At 45.3% G+C, this 19,365-nt stretch overlaps 1 protein-coding gene across 5 annotated transcripts in view; it reads right to left on the minus strand.

Annotated features, from left to right (window-relative positions):
- LOC138638716 (cytochrome P450 2K6-like) overlaps window positions 1–19,365 on the minus strand; it is a 302,578-nt gene that overhangs the window by 247,306 nt on the left and 35,907 nt on the right. For 3 of the 5 annotated variants that reach the window (XM_069728233.1, XM_069728236.1, XM_069728237.1), the window contains exons 2-3: window positions 3,483–3,551; window positions 2,477–2,521 (exon numbers count right to left, since the gene is read on the minus strand). In XM_069728233.1, coding sequence (XP_069584334.1) covers window positions 2,477–2,521; window positions 3,483–3,546 — 109 coding nt within the window. In that variant the 5' untranslated portion in view covers window positions 3,547–3,551. Of the gene's footprint in view, window positions 1–2,476; window positions 2,522–2,631; window positions 2,728–3,482; window positions 3,552–19,365 lie in introns of those variants that run through there. The other 2 variants (XM_069728238.1, XM_069728234.1) reach the window with 2 other exon arrangements.

Here is a 19,365-nt window from a genome sequence, read left to right on the forward strand (position 1 = left end):
TGCATAGGGAGCGTTAGGCGCAATCCACGGCTATTTCTAGTGTGTTTGATAGGATTAGGGATTGCGGTCAGCAGAGTTCCCACGTCCCAGAGCTCGTCCTTTATTATCAGAAACTATCAGGTCATTCCGTGTGCTCTTAACCACCAGGTCCATTATTGTCATGACCCCCAGGTCATAACAGCAGACATGGGAAGATCGGTGTTTCGTACCAGTAAGGATGACAACAAGGTAGCCCTGTCTATGGAAGACAAGGACTTTGTCAGGATAATGGACAATGAGTTTCTTAAGGACGAGACTAATCATTAGGTTTTCCCCTACCCTTCCGAGCTACCAGGGTAAGGCTCTAGAACAATCGTGAACAAGCCTTGTCCAGATTCAACTCTCTCCAGTGCACAATAGCAATAAACAGGAGATGAAAGAACACATCGTCACCTTTATGGGCAAAGTATTCCATAACAACCATGCGGAGTCAGCGCCTCCTTTAAAGGAAAATGAGGAGTGCTGGTATTTGCCCTCATTTGGAGTATATCACCCACGGAAACCTAAGCAAATTGGAGTTGTCTTTGATCCAAGTGCCAAACATCAAGGCGTATCTCAATGATGTCCTCCTCACAGGTCCTAATCTGACAAACAACCAAGTAGGAGTGTTGATGAGGTTTAGGAAAGAGACCATTGCCATTACCGCTGACATTGAACAGATGTTCCACTGTTTCATAGTCAAAGAGGACCACAGGAATTTCCTCAGGTTCCTGTGGTACAAGGACAATGACCCCAGCAAAGAGATGGTGGAGTATCGCATGCGGGTGCACGTATTCAGGAACAGCCCTCATCCGCAGTGGCAACTTATGGCCTGTGGAGAACCGCACTAGAAGTAGAGTCTGAGTATGAAACAGACGCCATAGACTTTGCAGAGAAAGACGTCTACGTAGATGATGAACTAAGATCTCTACCCACAGAAGAAGCGGCAATCGACCTACTTAAAAGGACCCAACATATACTGTACCGAACTAAGCTTAGACTGCACAAAATTGCTTCAAACAGCCTGGCTGTCATGAGAGCCTTTGAGTCAAGTGACAATGCACCTGGATTGAAAGACATAGACCTGGGACCAGACTGTCCGCCTGTGCAGAGATGTTTAGGCCTGAGGTGGAACCTGTCAGCCGACACCTTTGGTTTCCAAATCAACTGTGCAGACAAACCATTCACTAAACGTGGTGTCCTGTCAGCGGTAAATCGCCTATGTGACCCACTGGAATTCGTAGCACCAATTACCATACAAGTTAAAATCCCTGCTGAGACAGCTTTCCGAAACTGTCAAGGACTGGGAAGCCCAGCTCCCTCCTGATAAGGAACCAAAATGGGAAATGTGGAAGCAGTCTTTGTGTGCCTTGGATAAAATCCATATACCGAGATGCTACTCCGGAATGTCACTTGCTGCTAGCACTAGGACAGAACTCCATGTGTTCTCGAATGCATCCAAAGAGGCCATTGCAGCTGTTGCCTACCTTAAGGTGACTGTCAAGATTATGTTGGTTTCATTTTTGGCAAGGTTAAGTTGGCTCCCAAGCTTGACCACGCTATTTCAAGGCTTGAACTCTGTGGGACTGTGCTTTCAGTAGAACTTGCAGACTTTATTCAGCATGAGCTGGACACCAACATAGATGACATACAATACTACAGTGTCTATAGAAAAAACAGCCGCACACTCAAGACTTGCAGGTTTTTACGTGAAAGTTGTATTTTTTATTATTAGTACAGGCATCACCAAATGCTTATTAGTGTTCAGAGAAAATGACGGATACTTTAAGTTACGGTTAACGTTTCGACCAAGGCTGGTCTTTGTCAAAACCACACTGAAAAACAAACATACAGTGTAAGTACATGATATAGATGTGCTGTTCATGTATCTGTGACATGAATATACAGTAAACAATATATTAACACAATAACATTCACCTAAAACAAGGATCTAGTACATATAATATATTTATATTTACAACCTAATATATACAAAACGATATTAACTACAACCCCTAAGTACAGGGGTAATGTAGGGAATCCATATGAACATAAATATTGTAGAAACAGGAGAAGCAAGAAGAGTATGAGAAGGGCTGCCTAGGTATGCCCTGCATGCATTATTAACACATATCTATCCATATATATACACACATATACACACATGTACACATACACACATATATACATACATATATATATACACAAACACCCAAGAGCCCAATTCCTATCATTGTATTAACCCCTGAAGTCACTAGTCCAATATACAGGAAGGAGCAAAAAAGGAGACCGCGGCCGTTATACTACAGACCCTAGGTTCAGCATAAACCATTTACATGCAAGAAATCTGCAGAAATAACCTATGCAGGAAAAAAAGCAAAAATAGTCCACAATCTGCCGGATCCTGGAGCAACATTAACCCCTATCCAGAGTCTCTAATATCACATGTGACACTGACCTTCTAATGGAGGGTAGAAAAGGTGCAGAAGCAGTCTGGAGTAGGCTGTGAGAAGAAAAGAAACTTATAAGTATCCCACATGTGTACCTCTGCAGTGAGAGAATTGCGGATTAATAAGAGTCTAAGTGATTCCCATTAGAAATCCAGGTAATTACCGAAGTCTGCAAGGGTCCTGTAGCACTGAGTCCGTCACACTGGTGATGCAGTGTAGAGTAGCGAAAGCCACCAGCATTTTAAGCTGAAGGCGTCTGACATCATTTCCGGGCATGCCCAGTACAGTGCTGGAAGTGTTACTAGGAGTCTGCGCAGTAGACCTGGTCCTATGTAAACAAGAAGTCTGGCCACTGGGATCTATGAATCTGTGGTCTGTCTGAGGGGAGGATGTGTCTGGAGCAAAGCCGTGTGATCTCTGTGTGGAGCTGAAATTGAACACCCCAGGGGAAATGTCTGAAACCCAGGAGATGGACTGGAAGGAGAAAAAAAAGGGGGGGAAATTCCCCTAATAGTAAAAATAAAAATAAAAGATTAAGGATTAAAGGGACGGGTAGCCTCTAAGTAGTTATATAGGAAAAAATACGCCGGAAAAAAATAAGAAAAAGAAAAAGAGAGAATAATGAAGAAAAAAATTAGAGAAAAAAGAAAAAAATAAGGAAAAAACATCCCAGAATTTCAATAAAACGAAAAAGACAAAAAAGGATAATAACAATAATACCGTATATCCCGTAGGGAGGAGGGAATGAGATTTTATCGTTGAACACTTTGCTGCAACGGTCAGGTTTAGCATAGGAATAGAGATTGTTAATGTTGGACAGCAAAACACCAGACTAATACTGAAGAAAATAATGAAAATAAATATAAAAATGAAGATAATAACTGAGAAATAAAAATTAAAAAATAAAAATAAAGGGATAAAAAATAAAAAATAAAAGGTGAACGAAATGAATGGAAAAAAAAAATATAAAATAAAAAATTTTTGAACAAAAATTGGAAAACTAAGAGGACTTACCCTGAGAGTGCAGTGATAGAGGAAAAGAGTGCGATCCTCCAGCTTCTGTATATAGTTCTATCATGAAGTCTGAAGCGTGATGGAGAGAAAGGAAGAGGAACAAGGGTTAATTATTGCATAAATATGAAGAGCCTGTAGACTATGGTATATGAAGAGACTCATGTCGCATGTACCTAGTTGAATACCAAATCCAGTTCCCTATTGAACCCCTTTGGTGAAAGGGTCTGTAGCGTATATATCCAAAAGGCCTCCCTTTGTTTTAACAATTTTACATGATCCCCCCCCACGTCTAGGTTTCTCTACTTTTTCAATCACCTGGAAGCGTAATTGTGACACCGAATGGTTGGCCCTACTAAAGTGATCCGGAAGTGGGAGCCATGTTTTCCTAAGTCTGATAGTAGATTTATGGCTCGAAATCCTATCGCGAACATGCTGAGTCGTTTCGCCTACATATATGAGGCCACAAGGGCATTTTATCAAGTAGACTACAAAATTGGAGTTGCATGTATGAAACCCCTTGATGTCAAACCTCTTGCCAGTGTGTGGGTGTATGATCTCACTTGACTTAATTACATTCGCACAGCAGGCACATCCTAGACAAGGGAACGTGCCTGTTCTTGCGGAGCCTAAAAACTGTTGTTTAGGTTGTCTGGTGAGGCTACCCATATCAGCCCTAACAAGATAATCCCTGATGTTTCTTGGTCTACGCTTGCACATCAGGGTAGGAGATTGAAAGGGGTTATTTGAGGGTAAGCCTCGGACAGGAGGGGCCAATGTTTGTTAATTACCTTGTATATCAAGGGCATAATAGGGTGATGTGTATGTATGAAAGGGACCCTATCTTTTTTGGGGGTTTGGTTGGCCGGAGGAGGATGATTTTGTAGAACTCTTTGTTTCTCATTTTGGAGAATATTGATGGGATATTCTCTCTCCATGAATTTCTGGGACATGTCGTTTAGCCGTGTCTCTGTCAAGTTGTGGTCTGAAACTATATTAGTGACCCTGTGGAAGTGTGATCACGGTAAGCTGTTCCTAGTGGATTTGGGGTGACAACTTGTGTAGAGGAGTAGATTATTTGAATCTGTAGGTTTCACAAAGATGTCTGTGTCCAAACCACCATGCCCGTTTTTGATCACCAGGGTGTCTAGAAATGGAATTTTCTGTGTATCACTATTAGGTACAAATTGTAGCTCAGGTCTTACCTCATTGATCTGAGAGACAAATAGGGAGAACGTTTCAGCTGGCCCATTCCATAGACAGAAGACGTCGTCTATGTAGCGGACCCAGCATCCTGAGTGTAACTGGAAAAGCGGATTAACATACACGTGACTCCGTTCAAAGTGGTCCATATATAGATTGGCGTAAGCCGGCGCCATATTAGACCCCATGGCGGTCCCACAGATTTGTTGATAGAATTGGTCGCCGAAAAGGAAATAGTTTTCCTCTAGGACTAGGGTCAAAAGGTCCAAAATAAATTGTTGTGACCGGTGGCTAAGGTTAGAGGCCAACAAGTTATTGCTCACAGCCTCCACACCCAAATCATGCTTGATTGAGGTGTAGAGGCTTTTGACATCCAGAGTAGTCAATAGACATTCTGTTGGAATGAAGGACAGTTGTTTGATTGTCCTGATGAAGTGGCCGGTGTCTAAAATAAAAGACCTGGTGTTCTTGACCAGCGGAGTAAGATATTTCTCGAGAAAAATGGATAGTGGAGATAGGATAGAATCTGTGGATGCCACTATAGGGCGACCTGGAGGGTTGGTCAGAGATTTATGTATCTTGGGAAGAACGTAAAATACTGGTGTAACTGGGTGTGGGTTTGACAGGAAAATCGCCGTTTTTTGATCAATGCAGTTCAGGGTTGTATATTCCTGGAGTATAGTGTCAATTTTCTTTTTGATTTTGGCTGTGGGGTCATGGGCAATTTGTTTAAAGGTAGAAGTGTCTGAAAGCTGATTGTGGATTTCCCTCATGTAGTCACTAGAATTCATAACGACTATGGCCCCACCTTTGTCTGCTGGTTTAATTGTTATATTTTTATTATTTTTCAATGATTCAATGGCCTGTTTTTCCAATGGTGTTATATTGCTTTTTGTGGGGAAATGGCCCTTTTGGTGTTGTTTAAGGATATCCTGTATATCCCGGTGTATCAGTTCAATGCATGTTTCAGTTGCATGATATGTGTGGGGTGGGTTAAATGAGCTTTTATTAAACAAGCCTAGAGAAGAAATTGATAGTTCGGGAGTAGGAGTCCCCACAGTGGGGGGAGGTTTATTCCCAAGAGTCTCCTGAAACAAACCAAAGTGTGTTTTGAGTCTAATACTCCGATAGAAATACTGTAGATCCTGTTCAAGTTTAAAACTATCCCAGGCAGGGGTAGGGCAGAATGAGAGCCCACGCTTTAGAACTAAAAGTTCCAATGGGTTTAAAGTGTAAGATGATATATTGATCACAGACTTACATTCCCTACCTGTGACCTCGTTACCATACGTTCGGTTGTATTTACGTTTGGATCTCCTTGTCGGTCTCCTCTTTCCTGTCTCCAATTGCCCCTCCTGGGTTGTCTTTTCCCTAAAAAACATCCCTGGTTGTTGGTATATGAGGATCCACTGCTGTCGGAGCTGAAAGAACCGGGACGTCTGGAGGTGTATTGTCCTCGCCTTTGTCCAGAGTATGTGGGCTCGTTCCATCGGTATACACGTTCAAGTCTATAGTCCTCCGAGTCCCTATGAAATTTGCTTCTCTTAGTCTCTTGCAGAGATTTCCGGTTCTCTTCTATGATCTTGTCAGTCTTCAATTTCAGAGTTTGCCAATCTGAGGCAGGAATAGTTGGGCTGAGTTGTTCCTCGATGGACTTGACCTTTGTTTCTGATTCAAGGATGGCCGTCTGTAGAGTCTCTATTGTAAGAAGGATTAAGTCCAATGAGCACTTGTTGAGAATTTGTTGATACTTCTCGCAGTAATCTGGTTTGTCCGCGAATAGTGTAGGGCGGAGGTTGCACCCCAATCCTCTTGGAATCCTGCCTAATTTAAAATATTCAGCTAAGGTAATGGAGTGAAGGTCATACGACATTAATCTCCGGCGTTCCTTCTCATAGTCTTTGCTCCTAATCTCCTGCGTTGGTGTGCGGAGAAAATCACTGGATTTCGTGATCTTCGACAAGATAGTTGATGCGGTTGTTTCATCAAACGCAAAAGTCTGTGTAGACATTAGGTAGCAGGTGCAACCAACAACAAAAAATTGTTCAGGCAGTACAAGAGATGTGGTGCACTCCGCATGGAAAAAAGGTGCAGGCTGAACACAAAGTCACAGTGTCTATAGAAAAAACAGCCGCACACTCAAGACTTGCAGGTTTTTATGTGAAAGTTGTATTTTTTATTATTAGTAAAGTGACAGTAAGGTTCTCTTAGGTTACATCTACAACCAAACAAGGCGCTTCTACGTGTACGTCAGTAACCGCATTGAGAGAATAAGAAGGTCTTCCAAACCTGAACAGTGGCACTATATCCCATCTGAACTTAATCCAGTCGACCATGCCACTAGACCCATGTCTATAAATTCTTTTGCTAATTCTTCTTGGCTTTCAGGTCCAAAGTTTCTGCTGGAACAGAAGGGAAGTGAATGTTTCCAGGAAGTCTTCAGCATCCAAGATCCGGATGATGATCCAGAAGTCCGCTCCGAGGTCAGTGCTCTGGCCACAAACGTTAAACCAACCTCCACCCTTGGTTGCCAGCGCTTCAAACGCTTCTCCAATTGAATGAAACTCGTTAAGACTATCGCAAGGTTAGTCCACATTGTGAGATCTTATCAAAATTCACATGGAGACAAAGACTGTCATGGTTGGCATGTCTGCCAAAAGCCACTCTCTGCTGAGGACATTTCTCACTGCGAGTCCCTTATAATACTTTATGTCCAGCAGAGTGTATTCAGTACCGAATGGGAATGCTTATACAACAAACAGCAGATCCCTCTGAAAAGCCCCATTGCCCATTTGAATCCACTAATGGACAGCTTTGGTTTGCTGAGAGTCGGTGGTCGATTAAATCGAGCCAAGCTAGGGTTTTCAGAGCAACATCCTTGCATCATTCCCAGTAGACATCACATGACCAATCTACTGATTCGGCACTTTCACGAAAAAACCGAACACCAAGGCAGGCAGATCACGGAGGGCAAGTTACGGTCTTCGGGACTTTGGATCATGGGCATGAAAAGACGTGTAGCAGGATCAATACATCGCTGTGTGCAATGTTGCAAAACTAGAGGAAAACAGGTGCATCAACAAATGGCAGACCTACTCTTCGACAGACTGAGTGCCGAACCGCCTTTCACCTACATTGGCCTAGATGTCTTTTGGCCATGTATGGTATCTGCATGCAGGACTCGAGAAGGTCATGCCAACAGCAAACATTGGGCTGTACTATTGACTTGCATGAGTGTCCGTGCCGTTCACATAGAAGTGATAGAATCTATGGACACATCCAGCCTGATTAAGGCTTTCGGCGGCTGCTAGCGATCAGAAGACCAGCGAAACAGTTAAGGTTCGATGGCTGAAGCTACTTCATCGGTGCGTGTCGAGAGCTGGATATTGACATTAAGCCAATTCAGGATCAACTGTCAGAGAGAGGATGCCCCTGGATCTTCAATCCTCCGCATAGGTCTCACATGAGATGTTCCTGGGAAAGGATGATCAGGATCTCACGCAACATCTTGATCTCTATGCTTATGAACATGAACTCTTCAAGACTTATGCATGAGACCTTGGTTACTCTTCTGGATGAAGTTTCTGCCATAATCAACTCAAGACCCCTTGTCCAAGTGTCAATGGATCCTGAAATGCCAACCATTCTTACGCTAGCTACTCTTCTTACCCAAAAGATCGGGAACCCGCTAACAGTCAGTGGAGAGTTTACTCACGCAAACTCCTACCAGTAGCAGTGGAAACGCGTACAGTACCTCGCCAATTACTTCTGGAACCGCTGTCGACATGAGTATCTTGCAGCTCTGCAAGGAAGAAGAAAATGGCGACAGAGTAAACCGAACTTGAAAGAAGGAGATATAATGTTATTGAGGGAACAACAAGCTTAAAGGATCGACTGGCCTTTGGGAATCATTACAAAGACTTTTGCAGCGCCCCAGAGATCTGGTCGTTGCAGTATGGCGCTCTGCCGCTAAGGGGAGCAGCGGTATGTCTGATGGCACTAAGGAGTTCTCCTGACCAGGTATCACCAGAAGACATTACACTTCACACTCCGGCCACTAGGGGGAGAAAAAGGCTTTATTTATTGGGCCACTCCTCACACTGGTAAAACTAGGGGCTGGGGAGGAAGTTAGTCAGAAGCTGACTGGGTTGGAACCAGGCAACATCCCGTGGCAGGGGGTGTTGCAGGGAGAAGGCACAGGGGGGTCCCTGTCAGACGTGGGAACCTGGCAGGTGCCTAGCGAACAGAACAGAATGTGACGGAACCGCGCCTGCACACCCTGCGGCGGTATCCTAAGAAAGAGACACGAAGGAAAGGATATTGTGGAACCGTGTAAACGAGATCAAGCACAAAGGAGAGCCAGTAAGAGTCGTGCCGAGAGAGAGAAAGGCAACATCTTACTGAGGCGCATAGTCGGTGGCCGGAACACCGTAGGAGTAACTGACTTCAGGCCTTACTTCAAACTCCGCTGGACAGTCAGTCATAGGTTGGCTGTCTACCTTCTACACCCTATGAAGACATAGGGGGCAACATTGGGAGAGGGGCGTCTCTAGGGTCCTGGAAGACCTCCAAGCCTTCCCGTCATACGGGTGGCGTCCTAGCCATAACATACCTGGGGGTTGTTAGAAACTAGTAACATCTGGAACCAAAGAACGAGATAGAGCTGTAGAGAACGAACGAAAGAGAACAGCAGTTGTGAGGACTATTCCGAATGCTCAGCAGGATAGGACTACAACACACAGGCGCTAGTGGTAGGCAACGATTTCCATCTGTGAAGGAAACTCAGGAGGTGCCCATCGTACCGGCTGGTCTCTGAAAGCCCTGTTAAACGTACTCTGGATAGAGGATCCTGAAGCCTTCAGTAAAGAGGTAAAGAGACTGCAACCTTGTGTCCTCATTATTGACTGTACCTCACACCATCACCATCCAACTTACTGGGAAGCCCTGGGGACATACTTCACCTGTGGGAAGGTATACCATCCAGCTGCCATTCCATCACCCCAGTGGACCCCATAGCAGCATCGGTCACCCTGACCGAACACCACAGGTGGGGTCACGAACCCCTGACAGACTGCAATACTACTTTCATTGGACGCCCCTTAGCAGGGTCGCGGACCGGGTCTAGCCACCGTGACAGCCTCAGAACCGAACCAGAGAGAGGCCCGGTACCGAAACGCGTGGCCCTGTGTCTGGGGGTGCTCCAACTTGGTGTCACGAACAGGATCGTACTTAAGCCTGAAGAAGCAGGTCATGTGTGCCTTGGAACTGTGATTGAAACGTGTTAGACTGTGATTTATTGCAAAGACTGTGTACTGCTATTGCCGCAAGATTCCCGCCAAAACTGCCACCATTGTAGCGCCACAAGGAGCGCAAGAGAAGAAGAAGGGCGTGTAGGTGGGCGTGGACAAGCTGAAGAGCGCGAACGACAATGGCCGCCCAGTCTAAATATTTCTGTGCCTTGAGGACGTGTCAGTCAGCGGCCAAGATCTGCCTCCTGATCCTCTGTGGAGGGCGGAGACAAAGAAAACGAAACCGCCCACGAAGGAGAGAGCGGGAAAAGGACAAGGAGGGAGAAGAACTGAACCACATGGGAGACGCCATGGCCAGTCGACCGGGATCGGGATCGGAGCGTGGGGTCGTAGCAGAGGACTCCCCCAGCTACCCAGAGAGATACCGTGGCCAGGCGTCACCTGTTGGCCCCGACTTCCTGCAGGCCGGAGTGGACGAGCTCAGCGATCAACTCTGGTGGACGCAGCTGAGCACTGAGGCTGGGTGGAAGGAGACCGTCATCGGGGCCTCACCAGACGTCTGTCGGCAGCCTTGTGTGGTCCGGAGCGAGAAAGAAGTTCCAGCGCTCCGAAGCCAGAAAGCAAGGCCCTGCCGGAAAGCGAGATACTGCAAACAGAGATGACAACACCACAGCGCAAGGCCCCGCAGTCAGCGTTGCAGATCCCAGCGGAGAAGGAGCAGGCCGGCACCAGAGGGACCACATCTGAAGCAGGTATGAAGAACAACCCTGCCCCAGTGACAGAAGACCTACTGATAAGCTCCGTAGCAGCGCCACCTACTACTAAAACTGACATTCAAACCCAGATTATACCTGAAAAAACGATTAGTGACATTGATACCGCATCGGATGAGAAAAGAGATATGCAAAGCCATAAGACTCCCATCTGGAGTGAGGGAGCCCCTTATGTGGCACCTGGTAGCCGCCAGTATCCAGCTGGGCTACCCCGAGTTACAGCACAAAACCTCGAAACCCCGACAAATGTACATAGTTATTTAACAGTTTCCTGTTTTGCTGCTTAAAACCCGTCTAGGGTTATTCCTAAAAGGGCTCCCTTTGTTTACCTGGGATCCCTATTGTTTTCTATTGTTTTTCTACTGTTGCACAAAGTTCATCATTGTTTTAAAGACTGCCGGATCATGGACGGTGAATGAATCCAAAACTGTTTTTGTATATAGTTTGCACCTTATTAAAGGTGCTCCCTACTGGTTTTACAAGCGAGAGAAGACTTTGCGAAGATGATGCTTCCAGATATGACGCAGAAGGTCTTGCTTTCGGTGGACTGGCAGACAGAGAGAGAATCTGCACTAGAGATTTGGGTCCCTCTTAAAGGGAATGATGACATGGTGGCTTTAATAAAAGTTGAACGTTAATAATGTTAAAATTTAGAAAGTTTTGATAATGTTAATAAAGATTGAGGACAGGAAAGCTTGAAGTGAACCCATAGGGGTTAGAGAGAGAGTCCTCTTGAGAGATGTAGAAAGATGGTCGGCACAATGGCAGTAGGCTCAGCCAAGGAGCTAGGCGGTCCAGCATTGGTGAAGTTGGAACAGAAAGAAAGTTGAAATGTTGTAATAGTATTTTATGGTAGGCCTTTAGTGGGTCCAGCGTATACGCCCTTAAAGGAAAAGTTAACTTATTGTTCAGAGTTTGCACTTAGTAGAATACCCGGCTGGGTACTGAGAGTTATTTATAGTCAAAAATGTTATTTAAAAATATTTAATTTTGTTTTTGTTTGTAACGTTCAAGTGTCCTTACCTCCCATAAAGGGAAGCACCTTTTCTCTTTCCTTGTTCTAAGCATTCCAAAAATTTGTATGTCTTTTGCTGTATTATATTGTTGTTCTTCTTCCCAGTCCAGGAGTACTGGATTTAACCGGGGGGGAGTGCAGCGCCCCAGAGATCTGGTCGTTGCAGTATGGCGCTCTGCCGCTAAGGGGAGCAGCGGTACGTCTGATGGCACTAAGGAGTTCTCTTGACCAGTTATCACCAGAACACATTACACTTCACACTCCGGCCACTAGGGGGAGAAAAAGGCTTTATTTATTGGGCCACTCCTTACACTGGTAAAACTAGGGGCTGGGGAGGAAGTTAGTCAGAAGCTGACTGGGTTGGAACCAGGCAACATCCCGTGGCAGGGGGTGTTGCAGGGAGAAGGCACAGGGGGGTCCCTGTCAGGCGTGGGAACCTGGCAGGTGCCTAGCGAACAGAACAGAACGTGACGGAACCGCGCCTGCACACCCTGCGGCGGTATCCTAAGAAAGAGACACGAAGGGAAGGATATTGTGGAACCGTGTAAACGAGATCAAGCACAAAGGAGAGCCAGTAAGAGTCGTGCCGAGAGAGAGAAAGGCAACATCTTACTGAGGCGCATAGTTGGTGTCCGGAACACCGTAGGAGTAACTGACTTCAGGCCTTACTTCAAACTCCGCTGGACAGTCAGTCATAGGTTGGCTTTCTACCTTCTACACCTACGAAGACATAGGGGGCAACATTGGGAGAGGGGCGTCTCTAGGGTCCTGGAAGACCTCCAAGCCTTCCCGTCATACGGGTGGCGTCTTAGCCATAACATACCTGGGGGACGTTAGAAACTAGTAACATCTGGAACCAAAGAATGAGAGAGAGCTGTAGAGAACGAACGAATGAGAACAGCAGTTGTGAGGACTATTCCGAATGCTCAGCAGGATAGGACTACAACACACAGGCGCTAGTGGTAGGCAACGATTTCCATCTGTGAAGGAAACTCTGGAGGTGCCCATCGGACCGGCCGGTCTCTGAAAGCCCTGTTAAACGTACTCTGGATAGAGGATCCTGAAGCCTTCAGTAAAGAGGTAAAGAGACTGCAACCTTGTGTCCTCATTATTGACTGTACCTCACACCATCACCATCCACCTTACTGGGAAGCCCTGGGGACATACTTCACCTGTGGGAAGGTATACCATCCAGCTGCCATTCCATCACCCCAGTGGACCCCATAGCAGCGTCGGTCACCCTGACCGAACACCACAGGTGGCGTCACAAACCACTGACAGACTGCAATACTACTTTCATTGGATGCCCCTTAGCAGGGTCGTGGACCGGGTATAGACACCGTGACAGCCTCAGAACCGAACCAGAGAGAGGCCCGGTACCGAAACGCATGGCCCTGTGTCTGGGGGCGCTCCGGTGGTTGTAGAGGGTAATGCAGTTTGGCCTGGATTGCAGGAGTGGACATGTGTATCTACTAATTGCAGGACTGACTGGGGTATATAGCTTTGCAGGATCCTTTAGTCAGTGCCAGTTGTCCATTGTTCTTGAAGGATTCACTTCCCTGCTGGTCTCTCCTGTTTGCTGTGTTTTTCTACAAGATAAGTCCTGGCTTTGGTTTTGCTGTCCACCTGCGGTGGACTTTATAGTTCTGTGCATTTTCATGTTTTTGTCCTGTCCAGCTTGGTCTGTGGAGGATTTTTTGCAGTCTGGCTATTTCTCTGGAGATGCAGATATACCCCCCATGTCTTTAGTCAGATGTGGTGATCCGTATTTTCTGCGGTGGATATTTTTCTAGTGTTTTTATACTGACCGCATAGTACTCTGTTCTACAGTCATGGCCAAAAGTTTTGAGAATGACACCAAAATTATATTTTCACATGATTTGCTGCCCTCTGGTTTTTAATAGTGTTTGTCTGATGTTTATATCTCATACAGAAATATAATTGCAATCATATTATGAGTACCAATAGGTTATATTGACAGTTAGAATGAGTTAATGCAGCAAGTCAATATTTGCAGTATTGACCCTTCTTCTTCAAGACCTCTGCAATTCTCCCTGGCATGCTCTCAATCAACTTCTGGACCAAATCCTGACTGATAGCAGTCCATTCTTGCATAATCAATGCTTGCATTTTGCCAGAATTTGTTGGTTTTTGTTTGTCCACCCGTCACTTGATTGACCACAAGTCCTCAATGGGATTAAGATCTGGGGAGTTTCCAGGCCATGGACCCAAAATCTCTATGTTTTGTTCCATGAGCCATTTAGTTATATCATCTTTGCTTTATGGCAAGGTGCTCCATCATGCTGGAAAAGGTATTGTTGGGCGCCAAACTGCTCTTGGACGGTTGGGAGAAGTTGCTCTTGGAGGACATTCTGGTACCATTCTTTATTCATGGCTGTGTTTTTAGGCAAGACTGTGAGTGAGCCGATTCCCTTGGCTGAGAAGCAACCCCACACATGAATGGTTTCAGAATGCTTTACAGTTGGCATGAGACAAGACTGGTGGTATCTCTCACCTCTTCTTCTCCGAATAAGCTCTTTTCCAGATGTCCCAAACAATCGAAAAGGGGATTCATCAGAGAAAATGACTTTGCCCCAGTCCTCAGCAGTCCACTCCCTGTACCTTTTGCAGAATATCAGTCGGTCCCTGATGTTTTTTCTGGAGAGAAGTGGCTTCTTTGCTGCCCTCCTTGAAACCAGGCCTTGCTCAAAGAATCTCCGCCTCACAGTGCGTGCAGAAGCACTCACACCAGGTTGCTGCCATTCCTGAGCAAGCTCGGCACTGCTGGTAGTCCGATCCCGCAGCTGAAACAGTTTTAAGATACGGTCCTAGCGCTTGCTGGTCTTTCTTGGGCGCTCTGGAGCCTTTTTGACAACAATGGAAGCTCTCTTCTTGAAGTTCTTGATGATGCGATAGATTGTTGACTGAGGTGCAATCTTTGTAGCTGCGATACTCTTCCCTGTTAGGCCATTTTTGTGCAGTGCAATGATGGCTGCACGTGTTTCTTTAGAGATAACCATGGTTAACTGAAGAGAAACAATGATACCAAGCACCAGCCTCCTTTTAAAGTGTCCAGTGATGTCATTCTTACTTAATCATGACTGATTGATCGCCAACCTTGTCCTCATCAACACCCACACCTCTGTTATTGGATCAATCACTAAAACGATGTTAGCTGCTCCTTTTAAGGCAGGACTGCAATTATGTTGAAATGTGTTTTGGGGGTTAAAGTTCATTTTCTGGGCAAATATTGACTTTGCAAGTACAGTAATTGCTGTTAAGCTGATCACTCTGACATTCAGGAGTATATGCAAATTGCCATTAGAAAAAATGAAGCAGTAGACTTTGGAAAAATTAATATTTGTCTCATTCTCAAAACTTTTGGCCATGACTGTATTCTTTCTTTTTAGCTAGTACGGCCTCCTATGCTAAAATCTGATTTCATATCTGCATATGTTTTTTCCTCTCCTCTCACAGTCAATATTTGTGGGGGTCTATCTATCCTTTGGGGATTTTCTCTGAGGCAAGATAGGTTTCCTGTTTCTGTCTTTATGGGTAGTTAGATCTTAGGCTGTGTCGAGGGGTCTAGGGAGTGCTAGGTACCCCCCACGGCTGCTTTTAGTTGTGCTGCTAGGTTCAGGGTTTGCGGTCAGTACAGGGACCACCTTCTCCAGAGTACGTCTCATGCTGCTCCAAGGCCACCAGATCATAACAGCGCTCCACTTTCCCTAGTGAAGACAGTAAGGTCTGGAAGGTGGAGCTGAAAGTCCTTAGGAAAGGTGAACCTAAGACATTTCAATCCACAAGCTCGTATTGGTACTACCGATCGAGGACATTCCGGTAGGATAAACTATGAACAGAACTCTGCAATAGTACTTTGTTCATTGGATTACAGTTGGGTTAGAGATAGTTTGGCCTAGTGCGGCTTCTCTGATCCGAAGATGGTTTTGTTTTGGATTATCTCAGGAACTGACTTAAATTAATGTCTTATCTTGTTTAAAGTTGTTGTTATTGCACTGCATGCATGTTTGGTTTAATTTTCTAGGTTGTGGGACTCTATTTCAAGGACATTAATATACTGAAATCCCTTATGGAATTTCAGAAGGGGAGTGTGCTGTTCCATGTATGTTGTTATATTTTACTCTGCTGCCACCCAATGGCCTTTTTCCATATGGCAGCTTGTTATTCATTAATTCTTGTGGGCATGTCTTTCACTTCCAGTTCAGGGGTCAAGTCTTCTATTCCTCTGGCAGCCATTTAATTTTCAGTTTACATGCTGTTGTGAGAGGACACGCTTGAACCGGGCTTAGGAAGGCATCAGTCTTTCGACCTATTGCTGTCCACTCATGCTATTCACTCTTGCTGCTCACACTTGCAGTCATACTTGGTGCTACATCTTACTGTACCCTGTCTACAGCTTCATTTTTGGAGGAAATACTGTATTACCAGTTATACGCTGTATATCCAGATTTCCAAATAAACAAGTCTGGATTGCACAATCCCTGGTATGTATCATCTCTCCGGACACTGAACAGCATTGGTCCTGTCTGCATCACATCGAGGAAAACTGAAGGTACGAAATCTCTCACAACCCTTATTAATCAACCACACCTCCATTTGCCTCATGTGGGTACAGAACACAGAATAAGACACTCAAAAACAGGCTTCACAAATGGCCATGCATATAATTAAAATAAAAATTGTACTGAGAACACATACATAACAAATATGTGCTAAAAAGCCTGGACGAAGCATTTCAAAGCAAAACGAGCGTCGGGTGTGGTGGGTCTCCTGGATCTAATCTCCCCAAGTAATTATGCCATATACCATATTTTTTGCTTTGTAAGACGCTCCGGATTATATGACGCACCCCAAATTTTGAGCAGAAAAATAGGAAAAACTTTTTTTTTAAATAAATTGGTAGCGCTTCTTATAATTCATGCATCTTATTGCTTACCGGGGGTGGTGGCTGCGGTGAAGCAGGGTCCCAGGGTTATCGCTGGAGGAGGCAGGAGTGGAGCGTTGCTGCAGGCTGGAATGAGGGGGTGTGAAAGTGTCCTGTGCTGCGGGGGGGCTCCTGTGCTGCGGGGGTGTCTCCGGTGATGCTGGTGTCTCCGATGCTGTAGGGGGCTCTGCTTTTACTTTGTGAAAGGCCTGAGCTAGTGTTGAGCGATACCTTCCGATATCCAAAAGCATCGGAATCGGATTGGATCGGCCGATATTCGAAAAATATCGGATATCGCCGATACCGATACCCGATACCAATGCAAGTCAATGGGACCAAAATATCGGAATTAAAATAAACCCTTTCTTTCCTTGCAGGTTCATTCTACATGAAGGAAAACAACTAAGAATAATGTAGGATGTATTGGGGGAGGTGGAGGAGACATTAAAGTCATAGAGGTTTAGCCCAATTAAATGGAATAGCAGGATTTTTTTTTTTTTTTTAAGACGTTCGGAGTTACAAAGAAATTGACTATGTTAAAATTTTTTATATTTTGTCAGATATTGATGTTTCACTAATTCCATGCTCTTCACCTTTTTTACTTCTCCGACACTTTCTTCTTCATCATCCTCAGCGGCAGCATCTTTTACACCTACTTCTTCTTCACCTTATTCATCTTCTTCTTCACTTTCTTCCTATTATTCTTTTTCGTTACATTCTTCATATTCTTCTTATTCAACTATTATTCTTCTTTATATTCTTCTTCTTCATCATATTCTTATTTGTGACAGGCATTCCTGTAGTTGTTATCTATAAAAGTTTGAAGATTACACCTTCCGTTCTGCCTGTCACAAAAGAGTTACAACAGGATTTGTCCGTGTTTAGTTTGGCCTGCAGCAGCAGGCTTTATCCAAGGGCACCACGAGGAGGAACGGACTCACCCCCATACACTGCCTAGTCTTCTTCTGCTTATAATTTAGATAATATCTTTTGCTCAGATTTTTAGTCTTATGCTTAATATTCTTCTGCTCTTTGTTCTGCAGCTTCTTGTTCTTCTGCTTCTCGGTCTTCAAGGTCATCGTCTCCAGGGTCGTCGTCTCCGGGGTCGTTGTCGTCATCGGGGTGGTCTTCAGGGTCGTCGTCTCCAGGGTCGTCGTCTCAGGGGTTGTCATCTCTGGTGTCGTCGTCATCTTAGGGGTGGTCTTCAGGGTCGTCGTCTTTAGGGTCTTGAACTTGGAAATATAGCAGAAGGTACAAGAAGGCTGAGAAAATGCAGAGAACCAGCTGATGGAACTGGAACCAGGATGGCTACCCGAAGGTCCAAGAGCCAATGGAACTACCGAGGACCAGCTGACGGTACTGGAACCCGGTTACAAAGCAGGAGGTACCCGTGCCAGAAAGCACTACCAAGGACCACCTGACGTTGGTGGAACTCGGATACCCAGAAGGAGGCACCTAAGCCAAAGGCTCTGCCCGGAACCAGCTGATGGTACTGGAACCAGGGGGACCTATTAAAGATAGTCTTCCTAGAGCCCCAACTAGCGGTGTTGGAGCCCAGGGTCAGCAGGGGGAGCAGAGTGTAGGCCGAAGCCTGCACTCGAGGCAGTTTAACATCTGTTGGAGTGTCAGCATGGCAGTCGCAGGACACATTGCCGGATACACAGCTGGGGATCAGCTGACGTTACTGAAACCCAATAACACAGCAGCAAGTGTTGACTGTGCAAACAGCACTTCTGAGCAGCAACTAGCGGTGTTGGAGCCCAGGGTCAGCAGGAGGAGCAGAGTGCAGGCCGAAGCCTGCACTCGAGGCGGTTTAATATCTCCTGTTGTGTCTACATGGCGTTTGCAGGACACATTGCCGAATACACAGCAGGGGAACAGCTGGCATTACTGAACCCCACTGACACAGTGGCGAGTGTTTTTCTCTGTGCAGCCAGCACTTCCGGGCACCAACTGGCGGTGTTGGAGCCCAGGGTCAGCAGGAGGAGCAGAGTGAAGGCCGAAGCCTGCACTCGAGGCATAAATTCAAAGCCATGAGTCTGAACAGACGTCTGACCATCTTTGAAATTGCATCTTTTAAATTGCAGATTTTTAATTGCTATGAATTAGACTGGAATTCCATGAAGCATTTACCCATTCATCACTGCTGTACTTTCATCATCCTCATCACCACCTGTATCATCTAATCAAGTTGTTTTGTCTACCCACAGGTATGCTGCTCATCTTCTCAGCTTTTCCAGCTATGTCTTTCTATATGAATTGCATATAATTCCCCCTGGTATGCTGCTCATCTACTCAGCTTTTCCTGCTATGTCTTTCTATATGAAGTGCATATAAGTCCCACCTGGTATGCTGCTCATCTACTCAACTTTTCCTGCTATGTCTTTCTATATGAAGTGCATATAATTCCCCCTGGTATGCTGCTCATCTACTCAGCTTTTCCTGCTATGTCTTTCTATATGAAGTGCATATAATTCCCACCTGGCATGCTGCTCATCTACTCAGCTTTTCCTGCTATGTCTTTCTATATGAAGTGCATGTAATTGCCACCCGGCATGCTTTGCTTACCCATTATTTTCTATCCATATGTACTGCACTCCTCTTGAGTCTTCCTTGCATACCTGAGTGGCCAATCTACCCCACCCCCTCTTTATGACCTGGCTTAACTGTGAACATGTGCTCTGGACACACACGCCCACAT

Source organism: Ranitomeya imitator, chromosome 5, assembly GCF_032444005.1.
Source record: "Ranitomeya imitator isolate aRanImi1 chromosome 5, aRanImi1.pri, whole genome shotgun sequence".
Taxonomy (NCBI): Eukaryota; Metazoa; Chordata; class Amphibia; order Anura; family Dendrobatidae; genus Ranitomeya; species Ranitomeya imitator.